The following is a 21,332-nucleotide window of genomic DNA, read 5'->3' as shown; positions in this document are numbered from 1 at the left end:
TCCTTTATTTTTCTCTTCCTCTTCTGGGACCCCTATAATTCGAATGTTGGTGCGTTTGATATTGTCCCAGAGGTCTCTGAGACTATCCTCAGTTCTTTTCATTCTTTTTACTTTTTTCTGATTGTCAGAAGTTATCTGTATCTTCCATTGTATCTTCCGGCTCACTGATTCATTCCTCTGTTTCAGATATTCTGCTATTGATTCCTTCTAGAGTATTTTTAATTTCAGTAACTGTGTTGTTTTTATGTTTATTCTTTAATTCTAAGTCTTTAATTTATTCTTGCATTTTCTCCATTTTGTTTTCAATGTTTTTAATCATCTTTACTATCATTATTCTGATTTTTTTTCATGTAGTTTAACTATTTCCTGTTCATTGGTTTTGATTTCTGTGTTTCTAGTTTGTTCCTTCATTTGTACAGTATTTCTCTGCCTTAAAAAAATTTTTTTTAACTTATTGTATTTGAGGTCTCCTTTCCCCAGGCTTCAAGGCTGACCTTCCTTTCTTCCTTTCTGCCCTCCTAAGTTTAGTCCAGTGGTATGTATAAGTTTCCTATAGGGTGAGATTTGTGCTGAGTTTTTTGTTTGTTTTCCCTCTGATGGGCCAGGCTGAGTGAAGTGGTAATCCTGTGTGCTGATGATTTGGTTTGCATTTTTGTTTTGTTTATTTTTTAGATGAGGCATCCTGCACAGGGTGCTACTGGTGGTTGGGTGATGCCCGGGCTTGTATTCATGTGGTTTCCTTTGTATGATTTCTCACTATTTAATACTCCCTGAGGTCAGTTCTCGGTTAGTCTAGGGTCTTGGAGTCAGTGCTCCTACTCCAAAGGCTCAGGGCTTGATCTCTGGAACAAGCAAACCTTGACACTGGTAAGAGGAATTCAGCTGGAACTGTGCATGAACTGTCAGGGCCAAACATAGGCTGGCAATATGTAGAGTCCTTTGGCCCATTTGGAAGGGACCTCTCAGGACCAAGAGGAGAGTCATGCCGGCTTTTCTGCAGCATCTCCTGGCAATCTTGATTCCAGCTTGTGAGTCATCCAGTCCAGCTTTTCTCATGATGTACTCTGCATGTGAGCTAAGTAATAAGCAGGGTGAAAATATACAACCTTGTCCAACTCCTTTCCCAGTTTTGAACCAGTCTGTTGTTCCTTGCTTTTTGCATGTTCTGATTAGGGATTGTTTTCTCTTCATCTGAGGATACCTTTTTCTAGAAGTCCTCCATTTGAAAGAGGGAATTTGAAATTTATCTCAATTTTTGTCTACTTTGTCCTACTTTCTTCAACTTAAAACTAGGCTGTGAAAATGTTTTGTTATTCCTAACCATCTGTCTTAACCATCCTTCTTTCAGGAGGAAACACATGGCCTGTTTTTTGTTGTTTTTTAAGCCTCTAGTTCTTCTATAGTCATGCAGAGATTCTCCATCAGTAGCGCTGTATACCCTGAGTAGCAACCATAAACTGCAGGAGGAAATGGCAGCCCACTCCAATATTCTTGCCTGGAGAACCCCATGGACAGAGGAGCCTGGCAGGCTACACAGTCTGTGGGGTCGCAAAGGCTGGACACGACCGAGTGACTAAGCATACATAGCAACCATACACAAGAAATCTGATACCAGGAATTTCTTGATCCAACTTCCTCTATTTTTTCATGATAAAGTTGTAACATAGCAGGACCCTATGGAGCCTTCCAGGGACGGCCCCTTCCCCAGGTCCTCTGCTCTAGCTCCTCTGTGAAGTGCCTAGCTAACAGTATCTGATGTACACTTGCTGAGTTGTTTACAGAAGCTAAAATCCCCACCAAATGGAAGAAATGAACTATTTGATGACCATGAGCTGTCGGACATAGGGGAGTCTGAGCCTTGATGGTGTTAACCCCTGTGATACTGCACTGTCACCTCTTCACCAACCAATCAGAGGACCGCAGGAGCTGGTCACATACCCTGGGACTCCCCTGCCCCACTTGGTCTCTAAGAGTGCCTCCTTGAAACCCACTGGGAATCTGGGTTTTTAGAGCCTTAGCTGTCCCAAACTTTTTGTCTGGTGCCTGTAATAAAAACTGCACTTTCCTTCATCACAACCCACTCAGTGGCCTTATGTGGGGGTGGGTGGACCCCAGTTTGGTTCAATAGCAAAATCCAAACCTCTGGCATCATTATCATTCCTGCTGATTTCACATTTGTGTCTCAGACTGCTCATGGAGCTTGCTCTTGAAACTTATGCCAGAAATTCTTACTCCTCCCTACAGTCACATCCTCATATAACTATATTTTCTTCTCTGACAAATTTACAGTTTTGTACTCTGTCTTGTTGGCTCTTGGCCTCCATTTCTCTGTCAAACACCTTAATTTAAATACTCTCCTTCTATTTCACAGGGATATTATGAGTGCCAGCTGTAAATGGGTTTGGTTTCTTTCTCACAGTCTGTTTTTACATCCTGACTTGTTAGGGACAGTCTATCACTGTCTAGATCTCAAAAGTCTATAAAGGTATTTGAGACCTAAAAGAAAGAAGTCTTGGCTCCAAATACAAAAAAAAAAGAAAAGAAAAACACACACAAAAAATAACAAACTGGTATATTATTCCAACTTGTGGTCGTTTAGTTGCTAATTTGTCTGACCTTTTGCGACCCCATGGACTGCAGTACATGCCAGGCTCCTCTGTCCTCCACTATCTCCCAGAGTTTGCTCAAATCTAGTAGCAAAACTAAGACTCCTTTCAATTTTTTACAGACTTTTTTTTAAAACAGAATGTATTAAATGTAGCCATGTCTGATACATTTGATATGATATATCTTTAGGCAACCAGTTTCTTCAATCTTAAAGGATTAATAAGTTTTCTCCCCTTGACTTTCTTATCCCTTTACATCTAATCCTAATTCACCAGGCACTTGCTCCTTCTTCAAATAATTTTGCCAAGTTTTAAACATTCGACAGATTTGCTTTTCCTAATCTGATACATAACGAGAAAAGGAATATCTGCCATTCTACATTTCAGAACTTCTGTTCTTTCTCTCAAATATATCCTGCTAATGCAGTATAAATATATTTCAAATAATAAAAAAGTTTATCTAAATAAACGTAGTTTAAACTTTTGTTCCTATGGTTGATTCCAAGTATTTGTTTTCAGGATAATGTTTTAATCACATCTAGTTACAGTTGGAGAAGGCAATGGCAACCCACTCCAGTACTCTTGCATGGAAAATCCCATGCACAGAGGAGCCTGGTAGGCTGCAGTCCATGGGGTCAATAAGAGTCGGACACGACTGAGTGACTTCCTTTTCACTTTTCATTTTCATGCATCGGAGAAGGAAATGGCAACCCACTCCAGTGTTCTTGCCTGGAGAATCCCAGGGATGGGGGAGCGTGGTGGGATGCCTGTCTATGGGGTCGCACAGAGTCAGACATGACTGAAGCAACTTAGCAGCAGCAGCAGCAATTGCACAGTTATTTCTTGAATACAACTGAAATTTCTTTCCACTACCACTCTTTTCTAATAAAGTGAAATTGTTGTATACTTAGCTTTTTCAATTCAATTAATTTCAGTTAAAGTTAGAGAAGATATACCTACTATACACAAAATAGCACAAAGGAAGAAGCAGTTGATCCTGCCATCTAGAGAATGGCATCCAGGAATATCAACCACTAACTAGGTTACCCCCTGAATACTGGAGTAGGTAGCCTATCCCTTCTCCAGGGAACCTTCCCAACCCAGGAACTGAACTGGGGTCTCCTGCATTGCAGGCAGATTCCTGACCAGCTGAGCCACCAGGGAAGCCGACGAGGTGCCGGGAACTTCATAACATCATTTTCTGCTTTAATTAAACCAGACTTCCCCATACAAGACTCTGCAAAGTTCATAATAACAGTAGTTACTAGAAACTTAACAGAATAGTTAGTAGAAACTTAATTTTCATTTGTTGGAGCTCTTGTATTTCTGGAACTTGCCAGGCATGTCCTGAATATTGTCCAGGAAGTCTATTAGTCCTATGGACATGAGGGTCTGCAGTGGATTCTGCCCCCTGGCGGCTACAGTCTGCTCATGCACTGAAGTCCCCCAGTGGGGGCAGCAACAGCTCCCATAGCCCCAGGCGTTTGGCGAGGACTCTCAAAGCTCTGAAACATGCTGCCAACTTTGGATCAAGTGAAGAACAACATTCCTCTGCTCTGTGTGAGGGAGCCTGTTAGAGAGCCCCTGGGCAGTTATATCTGTGACTCAGTATTCTACTGAGCTGTACATCAGGTGCTTTTAGTTTTTTATTCCAGGTCTTTTTCTCTTCTGAACTAAGGTCTGCATGTATGGACTGGATTGGAGATGGGCTTGAATAATCTGGCAAGTGTTGCTTGGCTGTTTCCCTGAGAATGAATCACTTATGGTGTGACTGTTGAACTCCAGGTGAGTGACTATTGTCTGGACAAATCCCATCCATCACCTGGCACACCTATCCACGTCCAGACGCCACCAAGGGTCACAGCTCAGCCTTCTGGGCTAGAATAGAAATTAAATTTATCTTATAATAAAACTGAAGATCAACAAATGTAGGTAATCTGCCCAAGTTCATGTCACAAAGGTCTGAGACATGATTCAAATCCAGCTTCAAGTTTTGTGGGTTTGTTTTTTTTGTTTAAGAATATCAGACTGCCTCCTGAGACTCAAAGAAGCTCTTCTTTACCTCTAGATACACAATTCTGTTGTTTAAATGCTTGCCTGACATTTCCTACTACCTAGAGAAGCATCAGTAAACAAAACTGGCAATTACTCTATTTGTAAGAAGTTTACACTTCAAGGAACTGATCAGTTTTTTTTTTTCTTCTTTCCCAAGCTATTATTTTAACCCATATAATTATGAGGAAGTAATTCTTCAGCTGCCCTTGAAGGGAGGGAATGGGGGCGGGTAGGGGTGGGGAAGAGTAACCTCTGACTTCTCCACAGGAGAATACAGAGTTCCTTTTTCAGAATTGACTTGTCAACCCAATATCCACTCTTTGGCAGCCTAGGGTCTGTTTCCTTCTGTGTGTTGGAGGTAAGAGAAAACAAACAAAGTTATTTCCAGAGCACGGGGATCTTTATGACAATTGAGATGCATTACTGCTGTCTCCAACGCATATTTCCCTTAGTATGTAAACATAGCCACCTGGTCCCAGGAGGTAATGCAAGAGTCGCTGGGAAACTGAACAGAATTCCAGCTGCCCCTGCAAGTATATAACAATCATCTACTCTAGCCTTTCCTGAGCACATAAGAAGACTATACAAAATGGGCTGGGGAAGGAGGGAGAAGACTCTGTGTGCTAAGTCGCTCAGTCGTGTCTGACTCTTTGTGACCCTGTGGACTGTAGCCCACCAGACTACTCTGTCCATGGGCTTCTCCAGGCAAGAATACTGGAGAGGGTTGCCATGCCCTCCTCCAGGAGATCTTCCCGACCCAGGGATGGAACTAGCGTCTCTTACGTCTACCTGCATTGGCAGGTGGGCACTTTACCACTAGCACCACCTGGGAAGTCCCGCAGAAAACATTGCTCAAGGATTAAATAGCATTTCTTTTGGAACGGGAACCAGGAAAAGAAACAAACTTGTCAGCCTGAAGCGCCCAGGCGCTGGTGCTGAATTTAGCTATTCAGCCCTAGTGTACAATAGTGATTCGAGTGTCAGTTGGGTTACCCGACCTGGAAATCTACATAAGATGACTTTGACTCTTATCTCATCCTTGTAGAAAGTCCAAAAATACTCCCCAGTATTTCATCAAGCCCTGAAGACTTAAACTACCATGATCATCTCTGACTTGAGATTGCTACTTCTGAGAATCACTTAGCCATCCCATTCCTGTTCTTGCCCCATCCATCTAGACACAGATGTGAGCACTTGTCCATAATTCCCAGAGGTTAGGCAAGTGGTGTCTGCCACAGACTTGACTGAAGGTTTGGGAAGAGTTACACAGTGGGCTTGCCGGGTGGTTCAGATGGTAAAGAATCTGCCTACAGTGTGGGAGACCTGAGTTCGATCCCTGGGTCGGGAAGTCCCCTGGAGGAGGGCATGGCAAACCGCTCCAGTATTCTTGCCTGGAAAATCCCGTGGACAGAGAAGCCTGGCAGGCTACAGCCCATGGGGTCCCAAAGAGTCAGACACAACTGAGGAACTTTCACCCAGTTTTACCAGTTTTATTTTATTTTTTATTTGTTTTAATTGGAGGCTAATTACTTTACAATATTGTAGTGGTTTTTGCCATACATTGACATGAATCAGCCATGGGTATACATGTGTTCCCAATCCTGAACCCCCCTCCCACCTCCCTCCCCATCCCATTCCTCAGGGTCATCCCAGTGCACCAGCCCTGAGCACTCTGTCTCATGCTTACCAGTTTTAAATTCCTGCTAGAATACAATTATCATGAAGGCAGAAAGGGGTTCATTTGTGTAACTCCAATGCTGAGACAGTTTAGGGGGTTCAATAAATAATCTATTGTATGGATGGAGTTAGGCATCTTTTCCTTAAGGAAAAGACAAGCAACCTGCAACCTCTTATGTGTTTTATATATCCTTGTTCTGAAGAGTCTTCAGTCCCCATCACGTTGGCCATTTCTTTCTACTGGGTTGACCAAAAATTTCATTCAGATTTTTCTGTACAGTGTTACTTAAAACCCAAACGAACTTTTTGGCCAACCCAATACATAACTCCCGTTTCTTTCATTTTAACTTTGCATCTCTCCTCATTCCCTTGTTCCTGGGTTAGCCCTGGGAACTTCACATTTCCTCATTTTATTATATCAAGCCGTTTACGTTTCTCTGTGCCTAACTCAGAAGGTTTGCATAACCAAACACACTTAAGTGAAAATGTTAGTCTCTCTGTCATGTCCGACTCTTTTCGACCCCATGAACTGTAGCCTGTCAAGCTCCTCTGTCCATGGAATTCTCCAGGCCAGAATGCTGGAGTGGGTTGCCATTCACTTCTCCAAGGGATCTCCTGAAACCAGGGATCAAACCCAGGTCTCCTGCATTGCAGGCAGATCCTTTACCATCTGAGCTATCTTAACTCTTGAGTACTCAACAAAACCGTGTAGACTTTTAGTTACCTGAACCCAATTGGCATCGTGTTATACTGTGTGAATAGGACCAGTAAGTATTTCCTCCACAGGAAAAGACAGTAAAGTAGAAATCATTTAAAATTTTTTATTTATACCTTAAAAGTTGTTGTTTTTTAAATCTTAAAACATATTCATGTTTGTTTATTCTCCCACTGGTTGATATCAGGCCAGGTAATTTTCTTTGAACCTTAGTCCTTAGATTGAACCTGTGTATCAGCTTTCTTTCTTTCTTTTTTTTTTAAATTAAAGTATAGTTGCTTTGCAGAAAAGTGATTCAGTTATGTGTGTGAGTATATATATATATGTGTGTATATATATATTCTTTTTCAGATTCTTTTCCATTATGTTATTGTAAGATATTGAATATAGTTCCCTGTTCTATACAGTAGGTCCTTGTTATTTTATTTCATATATAATAGTATGTATCTGTTAATCTCAAATTCCCAATTTTTCCCTCCCCGCTATATCAGATTTCTTAAACAAAATGCATCTTAATACTACTTTTGGTATTACATGTTTAAGGTAATTGACAAGCTCTCCGGGGACAAAGTGTTTGTTAGGTTTCTTTGTTATTTTCCTGTGTTTTATAGCAGTCTTTCCACAGCTATTTTCTTAGTAATTTGTCTTTGCTTAAAATTTTCAACAGTTTTAAAGTTATTTTATCAGGTTTGTTGTTGTTGTCGATAGGTCACATCCCACTGTTTTGCAACCCCGTGGACTGTAACCTACCAAGCTCCTCTGTCCATGGGATTTCCCAGGCAAGAATACTGGAGTGGGTTGCCATTTCCTACTCCAGGAGATCTTCCTGACCCAGGGATTGAACCCGTGTCTCCTTCATTAGCAGGTGGAGTCTTTATCACTTTGGCAAATTTGGGCACAAACACAACAGACCCTTGGTAAACAAATGACTTGATTGGAGGAAGCAGAAGTACTCACGTCCAGTGGGCTGTAGGCATTCAGGGTGTATTTCAGCTAATCTGTGAGTCTATTAAATCATAGGTTCAGAAATACGGCTGACACTGCTGTATTGATGGAAGGCTGTGAAGAGAGTAAATTCTAAGGGTTCTCATCACAAGGAGAATGTTTTCATTTTTTCCCTCTTTTCATTGTCTGTATATGACAAGATGGGTATTAGTTGAACCTATTATAATCATTTCACAACAAACATAAAGCAAACCATCATGCTGTATGCCTTAAACTTATATAGTGATGTATGTGAGCTATTTCTCAATAACACTGGAAAAAAGAGAAGTACTTTATTATAGCCAGCTTTCCTCAACAAGTTCAAATCAGAATGTTTACTTTTGTGCTTATTTTTTAAAAAGCTTTCATGTTTTAGTTTTATCAGTTACATTAGTTCATAAAATCCTTTTTGAACAACTCATTTTTGCATCTCCACTTCAGTAAGCGACAGAGGAAGCCTAAGACTGCTACGGAATGTAGCGATGCTAAGGGTTTCAATAGTGAGCAGGGGATCTTAATGGGAAACATACAAAAGAGACCCAAAGTGTTGTCAGAAATGAAAGAGTGGCACATGCAGGTGACCTGCTCAGCTGCTCCTTCCCACGTGAAATAGTTTCCCTCTTTTTTTTTCTCATATCTTTAGGGCTTTTGTGTTCTATTGTAAAGTGCACCTCATAAATCTGCCAACTCGATGTTCAATATTTGCTTTTGACCCTTGAAACTTTCCCAGCAGAACCTCCCTCCCTTTAATCATGATCTACATGCCAATAGTTTTGCAATGTAAAGAAGACGTATGATTTTTACCTTAAAGGGTCCAGGAAGGAATGTTATCTTGTTCCTTCCCTTTTGAGAATCTTTTCCTGGTTTCATGCCCTAATCAGAGGATTCCCAGAACTGTATCTGCCTTTTGTCTTCACATCTGAATTAAAAGCACCTGACAGTTACTACTTCCTCCATCCCTTGACATGGCTTTTTTTCATATTTGCAGTTTGCGATGAAATAGAAAAAAACAGTCTACTTTTTCTCCTACCCCAGGAAATGGGAATAGCAACAAATTAACAGTTAGATAATCAGGTTTGAGTCCATGCTTGGCCACCCAATGTGCATCACATAAAATTGTTACCTGTAGCAAAGGTTAATCAGCCTTGTGATGGCCATGTGCCTCTCTGCAGCCTCCTGTTTCATTCTTCCTGATGTCCACTAAAAGTCTCCAGGGGTGCCTACTCCTGACCACCGTCAGTCACTCATTACCACCTACTCCACCCACCTTATAAAATAACCCCAGTGCCTTCCTTCTGAATCAAAGCTGACTCCTCTGAAGTCTGAGCATCTGCCATTCTCCCTCCAGGAGACACTAGGATTGAACCCACCTTATTCCACATCAGTCATCCCCTCAAACATGGACACCCGGTGTTACATCTTAACTTTCATGTGTTTAGTTATTTTTGGCTGCACTGGGTCTTTGTTGCTGCCTGCAGGCTTCCTCTAGTTGCAGCAAGCGGGGGCTTCTCACTGCGGTGGCCTCTCTTGTTACAGAGCACGGGCTCTAAGCACTCGGGCTTCAGTACTCGCGCACGTGGGCTCAGATGCAGGATCTTCCAGGACCAGGAATAGAACCAGGGTCCCTTGCATTGCAAGGCGGACCCTTAACCACTGGACCACCAGGGAAGCCCTGATGTCCTACCTCCTAGCATTTTGTCATCCCCATATTGCTACACCATAATCAATAAGTGCCTCAGTACCCTTTATCGCTTCATAAACTCTACTGTACACCTGCAGGCTAGATTGAGAGAAGGAGGGTAATGTGTTAGGAATGGGGTGCAGAGTGGTACAAAGACTCTAGTAATGTTTTATAGGCTATAATGTATATAAGTGAGTGTTCATTTTATTGTTCTTTTAATTGGTATATGTTTATTGCAGATATGCCTTAACATGTATGATATACCTCATAATTTAAAATTAAAAAAAAAAAACACCTACCTCTGTTCCCTTGAGGCCCGTATCATCAGCCACAATACACACTCTCCCTTTTTGTCAACCACCATCATTACTGAAGACCTGGTTGTTCTCCCTAGAAGATTCCTCTCCAGTAAGGGCCTGCCATCAGTCTGGTTGATTTTCATACCCAGGAGGTGACTGTCTAACAGACTGGACTCTGAGTTCCTTGAGCTCCTCTGTTTAGAGACATTTTCCCTCCCCTGCTCTCAGCCACCTTGAACTGCTCGAATCAGTAATGCAGAAAGCCCGCCCTTTAATGGCAGACTGTACCCTTCCAAATGTTTATTTCACTTGTCCCCTTTCCACCTGTTCTGCCTCACTACTGTACCCTTCAAGCCCCTTCTCTCTCTCTCTCTCTCTCTGTTGTTGTTGTGTTTTGTTTCTGTTTTTTTTTTTGGCTTTGCCTCGTGGCATGCCAGAGAAGGCAATGGCACCCCACTCCAGTACTCTTGCCTGGAGAATCCCATGGACGGAGGAGCCTGGTAGTGCAGTCTGTGGGGTCACTAAGAGTCAGACACGACTGAAGCAACTTAGCAGCAGCAGCAGCATGGCATGCGGGATCTTAGTTCCCTGACCAAGAATTGAGCCCTGCCTCTCTGTAGTGAAAGCCCTGAGTCCTAACCACTGGATCACCAGGGAATTCCCTCAAACTTCTTCTTTATGGCTTTCCCTCACTCCCCTCCTGCATGCACTTCAGTCTTTAAATTCAGTTTAGATCCTGTAGTCCATCTCCCCACTATTTTGGCTTCCTTCATTTTTTTTTTTTTAATCCATTTGTTCTTTCATTGCACGTACCTAGAAAAACTCCAGTTTAAGCCCCGCCATTCCCTTTGCTATACCTGTTCTAGAGCAGCTCAGCATGGCTGGAGAAAATCATAAATCTAGGCTGAGTAGGACCACCATAGATTTGGTCACTCATCTCCTTGTCTCCCTACTCACCACCGCCAAACAACCTTAGGACACACCTCTTATCAGTCTCTTCTCTCACTCATCGTGGTAACTTTTCAAGTCCCTCCCTTCTCAAGCCTCGGACTAGCCCAGCTCTCCTTTCATTCTCAGCCGATGACTCACCTCCTTCAGAATTATTAAACAATCATACATAAACAATCTCATCTTCCAGACACAAGTCTAGAAATATACTTGTATATATGAATCTGAGCAGAGCCCTGCAGTGCCTTCCTCATTGCAGACCCTTCTGTATTCCCCTTTCCTACCTTTAGAAAAAAAAAAAAAAACCCGTAGTTTCCCTGGCCTGTTTGAGAAAACAGACTCAAGCAACCAATCATTGAAGAAGGGGCAAAAGCAGGAGCTAAGAAGAGTCAGTCAAGTGAGGAAGGTGATAACAACTTGAGCAATAAGTAAAACTGAAGCATGGGATCATAAAGTCCTAGTTCTCCTCGAGAAAAACATAACAGTGTCTGACACACATCCTTAAGTTATTTTTTAGAGAAACCAGACAAGCCCCCGACTTAGGTGGAAACTACTGACCCTAAACATGTAGATCCTAGCCTGGTTGGAGCTGGAAAATGCATGATTGAGATTCCTGAAATGCCACTATGTCAACCTTCTACCCGTAAGAAAAGTGTCCATGAGCTAATCACACACCCTGCAACCCTCACCCCAACGCTGTCGTTAAAATCCTTTCCCTGAAGACTATCGGGAAGTTTTGGTCTTTGAGCATTAGCTGCTTGTTGTTCTTGCCTGGCACCTGTAATAAACACTGTATTTCCCTTCACCACAACCCACTGTCTGTAGACTGGCTTTGCTACCTGTCTTCCCTCCTTGGTATCCACATGTTTGTTTTCTACGTCTGGGTCTGTTTCTCCTTTGCAAATAAGTTCATCTGTATTGTTTTTCTCAAGCTTCCCAGGTGGAGTTACTGGTAAAGAACCCGCCTGCTAATGCAGGGAATGCAAGCGATTAGAGTTTGTGCCCTGGGTCAGGAAGATCCCCTGGAGGAGGAAATGGAAACCCGCTCCAGTATTCTTGCCTGGAGAATCCCATGGACAGAGGAGCCTGGTGGGCTACAGTCCATAGGGTTACAAAGAGTTGGACACGGCTGAAACTACTGAGTACATACCATTTTTCTAGATTCTGCGTGTATGCATTAATATACGATATTTGTGTTTCTCTTTCTGACTTAACTTCACTCTGTATGACAGACTCTGGGTTCATCCATGTTTCTGCAAATGGAACAATTTCATTTCTTTTTATGGCTGAGTAACATTCCATTGTGTATATGTACCACCTCTTTTTTTATCCATTCCCTTGTTGATTAAAGTTCCAAAGTCAATGGTTTACAGAAAACTCCCTGGCTTACCCTTGCCTACTCCTCTGGCATTCTTTATTGCACGGGACTAGCTTTCTTCACTCCAGTCATACTGTATCTCTTTCAGTTCCTTAAGCATCCGTGCCACATCTTGCTTCTGGGTCTTTGCACAAGCTCTGCCCCTGCCCACATTCTCTCCTTCTCTTCCATTCAGCTAACTCCTGTTCATCCTTCAAGGCTCAGCTCAAAGGACACCTCCTCAGGGAAGCATGCTTGACTCTCCAGAATAGGTTAGGTTAATCTGTCATGCAGCCATGAAATTAAAAGACGCTCCTTGAAAGGAAAGCTATGACACACCTAGACAGTGTATTAAAAAACAGAGATATCACTTTGCCAACAAAGGTCCGTGCAGTCAAAGCTATGGTTTTTCCAGTAGTCTTGTACTACTTGTGAGAGTTGGACCATAAAGAAGGCTGAGCACCAAGGAATTGATGCCTTCAAACTAGTGCTGGAGAAGATTCTTGAGAGTCCTTTGGACAGCAAGGAGATCAATCAGGCAATCCTAAAGGAAATCAACCATGAATATTGTTTGGAGGGACTGATGCTGAAGCTGAAACTCCCGTACTTTGGCCACCTGATTAAAAAAGCTGACTCATTGGAAAAGACTCTGATGCTGGGAAAGATTGAGGTCAGGAGGAGAAGGGTGTGACAAGATGAGTTGGTTGGGTGGCATCACCAACTCAATGGACATGAGTTTGAGCAAACTCCGGGATATAGTGAAGGACAGGGAAGCCTGGCATGGGGATGGAAAAAGTCAGATAGGACTTAAGGACTGAACAACATCAACAACTGGTCGTGTGCTCCCGTGGCACTCTGCACTGTTTTTGATTACTGAGTTTAGTTATTCATAATGACTTATTTAATCTTTGTCTTCCCCACCAGAATGCAGGTTCCATGAAGACATCAATGTATCCATATCATTCATGGCTGCCAATGCCTCACAGAGAGTCAGGTCTCAATAGTAGTTGCTGACTTGGGTGACTGAAACGCAGATTGTCCTAATTTGGTTTCAGTGTGCAGCTGTAAGCTAAAAGCTAATAACCCTTCATATTTGTGCTTGCCTTAAACACTTTGACCTTTATTTTCCATTTCCAAAGCGTTTTCGGTGTGTGCAATACCGCCCTCTTCCTCTTTTCCCCTTTTCTCAGTGATGTGTCACCAATTGATGTTTTTTAATTGGGTGAGGCACAGGTAATCTCCCCGTTTATAACTCTGACCTTTCTGTGAGCAAACACACAGAGTGAACTTTGGTTTATCTCCCACTATAATGTAGCTGCTGATTGCCGGCAGGCAGGCTGTCTCCTACGGTCCACGTGACCGGTGGGGTGACCAGGGAGAAGCGTGGGGAAGAGTGGACTGAGGGACCCGGCGACAGGCTGTCGGGCTGGAGCTCCTGCCTCCTTGAGAGCCCCGAGTGAAGCCAGCGAGCCCGAGGAGCATGGTGCTGAGGCGAGGGAGGTCATGAAGGTGCCACTGTTGGCCTTGGCTGTGTGGTCACTGCTCCTCCGGCCGGGGCTGCCGTTCTGGACCTCCCACGTGAGTCGGAACTGCCAGGACGGCAGCTACGAGATCAGCGTCCTGATGATGAACAACTCGGCCTTCCCAGAGTCCCTGGACAGCTTGGAAGAGGTGGTGAAGGAGGGAGTGAAAATCGTGAGGCAGCGTCTGCTTGAAGCCGGTAAGAATACGGTAACAGAATTCTCCGTTACCTCCTCTGGAGCCAGGGTGCTGCTAAGTGAAGACCTCGCATTCTTTGCCTGATCACCCAGCCTCCTCTAAGGGCCCTTCTCTCTTTCGAGGCAGTAGATCTTCAGAAAGAAGGATTTGAGCCCTACCTCAGTGAGTTCACTCATGATACATTCTGCTCTAATAATGGGTCCAACCCAGGTGTTTGCAGCAGTGAAATGCCCCCAAATAAAACTGGATTTACTACTGAGTGTCAGGGCCTTGTGATTCCATCTGCATCATCTCAGAGACAGGATTTGGTCTGGACTTGAGATTTCACAGGGTTGTCTATCAAGAAGATGAATCGAATAAAATTCCTACCGATGCTGAGTCTTTGATGAAGATTTTTAATCCATCTATTCTCTCTTTGCATCTCTGGTGGCGATTCTTATAAGATGCAGTTGATGTGATAAATTTACAATCAAAGTCAGTGTATGCATGCTAAATCCCTTCAGTTGTGTCTGACTGGTGTGACCCCATGGACTGTAGCCTTCCAGGCTCCTCTGTCCATGAGGATTCTCCAGGCAAGAATACTGAAGTGGGTTTTCATGCACTTCTCCAGGGGATCTTCCCCACCCAGGGACTGAAGCTGTCTCCTGCATTGTAGGCATATTCTTTATTATCTGAGCCACCAGGGAAGCCCCAAATTCAGTGTAACAGTCCTTTATTTTATTCCTGTTTTAGGGGGATGAGAAAATTATTTTTTATGTTTTATTGAAGTATAGTTGATTTACAGTGTTGTATTAATTTCTGGTGTACAGCAGAATGATTCAGTTGTTTATATATATATATTTTTTTCTCCTATTCTTTTCCATTGTGGTTTGTCAGAGAATATTGAATATAGTTCCTTGTGCTATACAGCAGGACCTTGTTATTAATCCATCCTATCTATACTAGTTTGTGTATATCTCTTAATTATTAAAATAAATTATAACATTAGGTAAAACATGTATGATAAAGAGAAAGTTATCACCCCTGATAATTTCCAGTCACCTGGATATTTCCAGATTCTTTTCATGTGCTTCCAAGTTTCTTGTTGTTAAGAACATCGTTGGAGTCGCTACAGCACACAAACACTTTTCTGACCTTCTTCATTTCACGTTATTCTACAAGTGGCTTTCTTGGAGTTGCTTAATCTTCATTTATCATGTGAATGGATGTCCTGTATCTCTTAGATACCCTTCCAGATCATCTGGTAATTCCCTACAGTGGGATATTCCATTGTTTTTTAGTTTCTCATGATTATTTAAAAGCTGCTGCAATAACTTCCCAGGTGGCTCAGTGGTAAAGAACCCGCCTGCCAATGCTGGAGATGTAAGAGATGTGGGTTCGATCCCTGGGTCGGGAGGATCCCCTGGAGGAAGGCATGGCGATGCACTCCAGTTGGAGAATTCCACAGACCAAGGAGCCTGGCGGGCTGCAGTCCATAAGGTCACACAGAGTTGGACACAGCTGAAGCAACTTAGCGCTCAGGACAGTAAACATTTTCACATACATTGTTTTACCATCCTCCCATGCTTTGAGAGGAGATTGCCACAATTGTGATTACTGAGTCAGCGACTGTTTCATACAACTTAATGGTTATTTATGGATGAGGATACATCCTCTAAGGAGAGAATGTCTCAATTTTCTTTAGTTAAAATTCTGTGTCAATAGCAGCAGTAGTTGTCATACATCATGGATGTGTGATAACTGTCTTCTGTAAATATACACTTCTTCAACCCTGTCTGAGACCAGATTCAGATGTAAATGGATGGATCTTGTCTAGAGCTGTAACGTAACTAGGAGGTCACTTAATAAAACCCCCTTCTATGGGCAGTGTGGTGTAGTAGAAAGAACATTTGATTTGAAGTCCGAAGACCCAAATTGGTGTCCGTTTTCCAGAGCTTTCTCTCTTTGTGACCTATTTCTCTTGATCTACCTGGGCTCGGTGTTCTTGTTTTTTGAGTACCTGTCAGGTGCTTGGTGGGGCTTCCCAGGTGGCTCTAGTGGTAAGGAACCCGTCTGCCAAAGCAGGAGATGTAAGAGATGCGGGTTCGATCCCTGGGTCGGGAGGATCCCCTGGAGGAAGGCATCCAGCGCACTCCAGGATTCTTGCCTGGAGAATTCCATGGACAGAGGAGCCTGGCGGGCTACAGTCCATGGGGTCTCAAAGAGTCAGACAGGACTGAAGCAACTTAGCACACACACACAGGTGCTAGGTAAGATATATCATCTCTTTACTCACCACAGCTCTGTGCAGTCAGCATTGCTGACACTGTTTCACAGCAGAGGCTTAATAACTTTGCTGAAGTCATACAAGTTGTCTCTTTGAAGTAGGAGTCAAACCTGTATCTGTCTGATTCCACAGTGTATTGTGTCGCCACTGTAAGAGCTTTACCCACCATGAACTAACTCGCTCATTAAAGTAAAGTGGTGGAACATTGTGGTTAGAAGCAGAGGTTTGGAGTCAGAGGCCGATCACGTTGCAGCCTTTTATCCAACCGTTTATCACCTGTGACCTCGAGCAAGTTATGCTTAAATTTTCCGAGCTTCACTTCCTTCACCTATAAAGTCATAGTAAATAGTTTCCTCTGGTGAGTATGGTGTGAATTAAATGAGATTCACGTAAAGCACTTAATTTGCCGACTGATCCGTACTGTGCACTCGCTGAATGGCCGTTGTGTTTGTTGTGGGCACTCTTGCTGTTGTTCTTGTCAAGGACGTTGATGTGTTGTTGCCACGCTCTTGCTGCTGTTAGCAGAACACGTTACCCTGCACATAAAATAAACAGCGCAGTGTGTTGCTCAGATATTGACCTCTGAACTCACATTACCCGAATTTGCACTTCTGCTCCATCATTTACTAGTTGAGTGACACTGAGCGAGTCGTTGATTGTAAGTTCAGTCATCTCATTTGTAAAACAGAGTCAGTAATGGTGAGAGGCCTTTGCATGGACTCAGTAAGAGGAGGATCAGAAGGTGGGGGCGGTGAAAGAGTAAACTGAGGCCCAGATTTCTGCAACTGATGATGCATTTTGTCAGATGGATGGTCATGCATAGTAAACTCAAGAAATGCAGCTTGTGAAGGAAAGATGGATTCATGGTCTAAGCTTAATTAAACACTGATGTTCTGGAAAATTCTAAGACCGTATACTTAAGGGCTAACTTGAGCAATAGAAAGAGTTCAAATGTTGGTGATGTCCAAGTGGAAGAGAGCAATATTTTCCCCGAGTACTTAGGAAAGCTTTGTGGGTTTGGAAGAATACACAGGACTTCGTGGAAAACTTTAAAACAAGATTCCTTCAGTCTTAGGAAATCAACTTCCCAAGGTTGTATGTGCCATGGCCTCAACCTGGCCCATACCCCCCACCTGGTCCATACCCCTCACCTGGCCCATACCCCCCACCTGGTCCTACCCTCCACCTGGTCCATACCCTCCGCGTGTCCCATACCTGGTCCATACCCTCCACATGCTCTTATGTGCTGAGAGGGTCCCTTTCCTAGACTCCAGAGCCCATATCCAAATTCACTTTGGTCCCGTCCCATCCTCAAAGCTCTCTATAGGAGAGAAAGCATCTGGGATCACCCTGTATTCTATAACATCCCCCTCACCCTCCCAGCACTTAGATCTCATGGTATGGTGTGCAGATGGCAAGCAGGATAGGGTTGAAACAACACCTGAAGAACTGCTTATAAGTTAAGCTTTAATTTGAAGTCCCCATCCCATTGTCTAAAAAGTGTTCATTGGAGGCCTCCCCGGTGGTCCCATAGTTAAAGACTCCACACTTCCACTGCAGGGGGTGTAAGTTTGATCCTTGGTCAGGGTACTAAGATCCCACATGCTACACAGCGTGGCCCCAAAATAAAAATAAAAACAATATGCTAAAGTCATAAAGTAATAATAAGAAAGAAGTGACAGGGAGTGACATAAGAACTCAGAACTCAAATATTTCTAGGCTTAAAACTGGATATACAATTCCACGCCACCCCCACCCCACATCAGTTGGCAAAAGATAAATCTCACAGCCAGTATAAACGTAACTGAGAAATAACACTAGTCTTCTCTTTTCCCTCATTCTGGATAACAGGCCTCAATGTGACCGTGAATGCTACCTTCATCTATTCAGAAGGTGTGATTTATAAGTCCAGTGACTGCCGGAGCAGTACCTGTGAAGGCCTCGACCTCCTCAGGACTATTTCAGTGAGTGCCTGCCTCTGCGGGGTCAGCTTTCACCCTCCTGCCCTGGGGGGATGGTGGCTGGGCTCTCTGACCTGTCCGCCAGCATCCCACCTGTCCACTAGCATCCCACCTGTCTGCCAGCATCCCACCTGTCCGCTAGCATCCCACCTGTCCGCCAGCATCCCACCTGTCCGCCAGCATCCCACCTGTCCACCAGCATCTCCCTTGTCCACCAGCATCTCCCCCGTTGCCTCCAGCTATCCAGCTGAGTGATTTGGAGATGGGGTGCTCTGACTCTCTCCCCATCTATTTTCCAAGTGAGAGGGCCCTCCAGGAACCCAGGAAGGTAGGGAGCACCTTAGCTATGTTGTCTGTACACAGTCAGTGGTATGGAGGGGGATTATTTTGTTTTCAATTGTTTTTAAAAGTCTAAAAAAAATTTAAGTGTTGGTATTAACTGATCTGCCTTTGTGTCCCCTCAAGAAATACCTGAGGTGCCCTACTACAAAAATATGTTCCAAAGCCTTATGTGCATGTGTGCCCAGTCATGTCCAACTCTCTGGGGCCCCGTGGACTGTAGCCCGCCAGGCTCCTCTGTCCGTGGGATTCTCCAGACAAGAATACTGGACTGGGTTGCCATGCCCTCCTCCAGGGATCTTCCCAACTCAGGGACTGAACATGTGGCTCCTGCCTTGCAGGCGAATTCTTTACTGCTGAGCGACCGGGGAGGCCCCCAAAACCCTACACCAGAGACCTATTGCAAGTCATCACCGTATACATGGTCACAGATTGATTGTTTAAGAGCAGAATCTGAAACCTAACTTTAAAGTAGTAACTGTAATGTCAAAACCTAGAAATAGGAAGAGAGAGATCCTTGCCTACTTCCTCCTCCCAACCCCAGCCCTAACCCCAACCAGAGCTTTACGGAGCTGAAGAGGGTTCCAAGCTCTCTAGAGGCAAGAAAGCTGTGAGATGCCCCTCTATGACAGAAACCTAGGGAAAAGCCCTTCATAAAGCAGAGTGCTGGGCACAGAGCATGGTTCTGAAGCTCTAATCAGTAACATAGAATCAACCTGATTGGCCACACTCATGTCAGGAGGCGTGGTTCATTACAGTCGCTGTTTTAAATCGTGGAGGGTGCGGAGTGAGCAAGAATTGAATACACTCCACTTTGCAGTTCTGCGAAGGTGTGTCTCCTCTTTGTACCTCTCCAGAGGAAGATGTAACCTGGTTCTCCAACACCGTCGGTGGAATATTCCTATTCGGGTGCCCCTTGAGAAAGGGTGGAATATGAGATCTATAGCCTTCAAAGCAGTTACACTGCATTTTGTTCTCTGCAGCCCTGCTTGTCACTTCCCCTAAAACCAGAACTTGCCCTCTCTCTCCACAGCCCCTCCAAATCTAGTCTGTTCACCACGTGGCCTACAGACACTGCTGATGTTACAGCTGCCTGTGCCTAGCCACTGGACATCCTCCCCTTGATAAAGAGAGTCCAGGTTCATGTTCGGGCAGCACAGCTTCAGCAGGATTCTCTTCACTCCTTCCACAGCCTCTCCCAGCTCAGACATCTCGGAGATGTTAGAATGAGAGAGAAAAGCCCACTTTCCAGCCTTCTCAGAGCCTCCCCCTTGGCCGCTTCTTTCCTGTGCACTGATTGATGTTTTATTTTTAGGGATTAGTTGTTTGTTTGTTTTTTCTCCTACAGAGTAAAAAACAGATGGGCTGTGTCCTCATGGGGCCCTCGTGTACCTATTCCACCTTCCAAATGTAGTAAGTAGCTTGGTTTGTTGTTGTTTTCACACCCCTGTGACTTGAAGTCAGGACGAAATCATCAATATTTAAGTGATTTATCAAACAGCAGTCTAGTTCAGGTACTACAGTCAACAGTGTGGGGCCCTTGTATTCTGCAGCCTCTCTGATAACTGTCATGCCCTCATCCAGGTAACTCTGCCTTTGTTCAGTGTGGGGTGAGTGACAGTAGCTGTTCCAGTTTAGTTACTAACATCTGAGCATGAGAAGCAAAATGAAGAATAGAGATGAAGTTGCAGTGTCCCTGGTGGCTCAGTCTGTAAAGAATCTGCCTGCAGTGCAGGAGACCTGGGTTTGATCCCTGGGTCGGGAAGATCCCCGGGAGGACATGGCAACCCGCTCCAGTGTTCTTGCCTGGAGAAGCCCACGAGCAGAGGAGCCTAGAGTCCATGGGGTCGCAAAGAGGCATACTGAACTGACTTAGCACGAGAGATGAAGTTAGAGTCCTGGCAAGATTTAGGGAAGATAGTGAACTTGGATAATTTGAAAATTGAATAAATGACATACGAAGTGAGGTCGCTCAGTCGTGTCCGACTCTTTGCGACCCCGTGGACTGTAGCCTACCAGGCTCCTCTGTCCATGGGATTTTCCAGGCAATAGTCTTGGAGTGGATTGCCATTTCCTTCTCCAGGGGATTTTCCCAACCCAGGGATCGAACCCGGGTCTCCCGCGTTGTAGACAGACGCTTTACCGTCTGAGCCACCAGGGAAGTCTTCCCAGACGCAAACACAAAGGAAAGCACCCTAGGGCCCGGGCAGGGCGCTGTTCCATCCTTAGGTCTGTAAGAATAGGAACAGTGGTAGGATTCTTATTTCATGGTGCTATTTGAGGATTATATGAATAACATACTAAAGTACTTTACACAGTGCCCATATCAACTTAGAAGGAAAAATCTTCCAGTATGTTTTAGAGGGAAAATACTTCTCTGGCTTTGGGAAAATCGCCCCCATCCCTCTTGTCTCATGCAGTGTAATTCTCACTACCACAAAATACTTTGTTCTGCCAGATTACCCTTCCCCAATAAAAATCCCTCCCACATGCCTTTCTTTCTGTTCCATCTCCCCCTGAATCAAGATCACTCTTTGTCTACACAGAGAAAACCTTTAATAGACCACCAAAGATGGAAGGGGATGTTGTTTTCCTTTCTCAAATACATATTAAACATCTTCATACGAACTTGGTAGCCCAGAGATACTGAGGTGAACGAGCCAGGTGTGATCCTCATCTTTATGGTGCTTGCAGTCTAGTGGAGGAGACAGAGATTAAACAGATT

General features: G+C 44.0%; 1 protein-coding gene across 2 annotated transcripts in view; it reads left to right on the top strand.

The window, feature by feature from the left end:
• The first annotated feature begins 4,057 nt into the window (after nt 1-4,057).
• Nucleotides 4,058-21,332, top strand: part of GUCY2C (guanylate cyclase 2C) — a 76,310-nt gene continuing 59,035 nt past the window's right edge. The window contains exons 1-3 of one of the 2 annotated variants that reach the window (XM_040235239.1): nt 4,058-4,391; nt 18,159-18,271; nt 19,956-20,020. In XM_040235239.1, coding sequence (XP_040091173.1) covers nt 19,968-20,020 — 53 coding nt within the window. In that variant the 5' untranslated portion in view covers nt 4,058-4,391; nt 18,159-18,271; nt 19,956-19,967. Of the gene's footprint in view, nt 4,392-13,489; nt 14,043-18,158; nt 18,272-19,955; nt 20,021-21,332 lie in introns of those variants that run through there. The other variant, XM_040235238.1, reaches the window with a different exon arrangement.

The sequence above is a fragment of the Oryx dammah genome, unplaced genomic scaffold (assembly GCF_014754425.2).
Source record: "Oryx dammah isolate SB20612 unplaced genomic scaffold, SCBI_Odam_1.1 HiC_scaffold_29, whole genome shotgun sequence".
Classification (NCBI taxonomy): domain Eukaryota; kingdom Metazoa; phylum Chordata; class Mammalia; order Artiodactyla; family Bovidae; genus Oryx; species Oryx dammah.
This window is presented reverse-complemented; position numbering and strand designations above follow the sequence as displayed.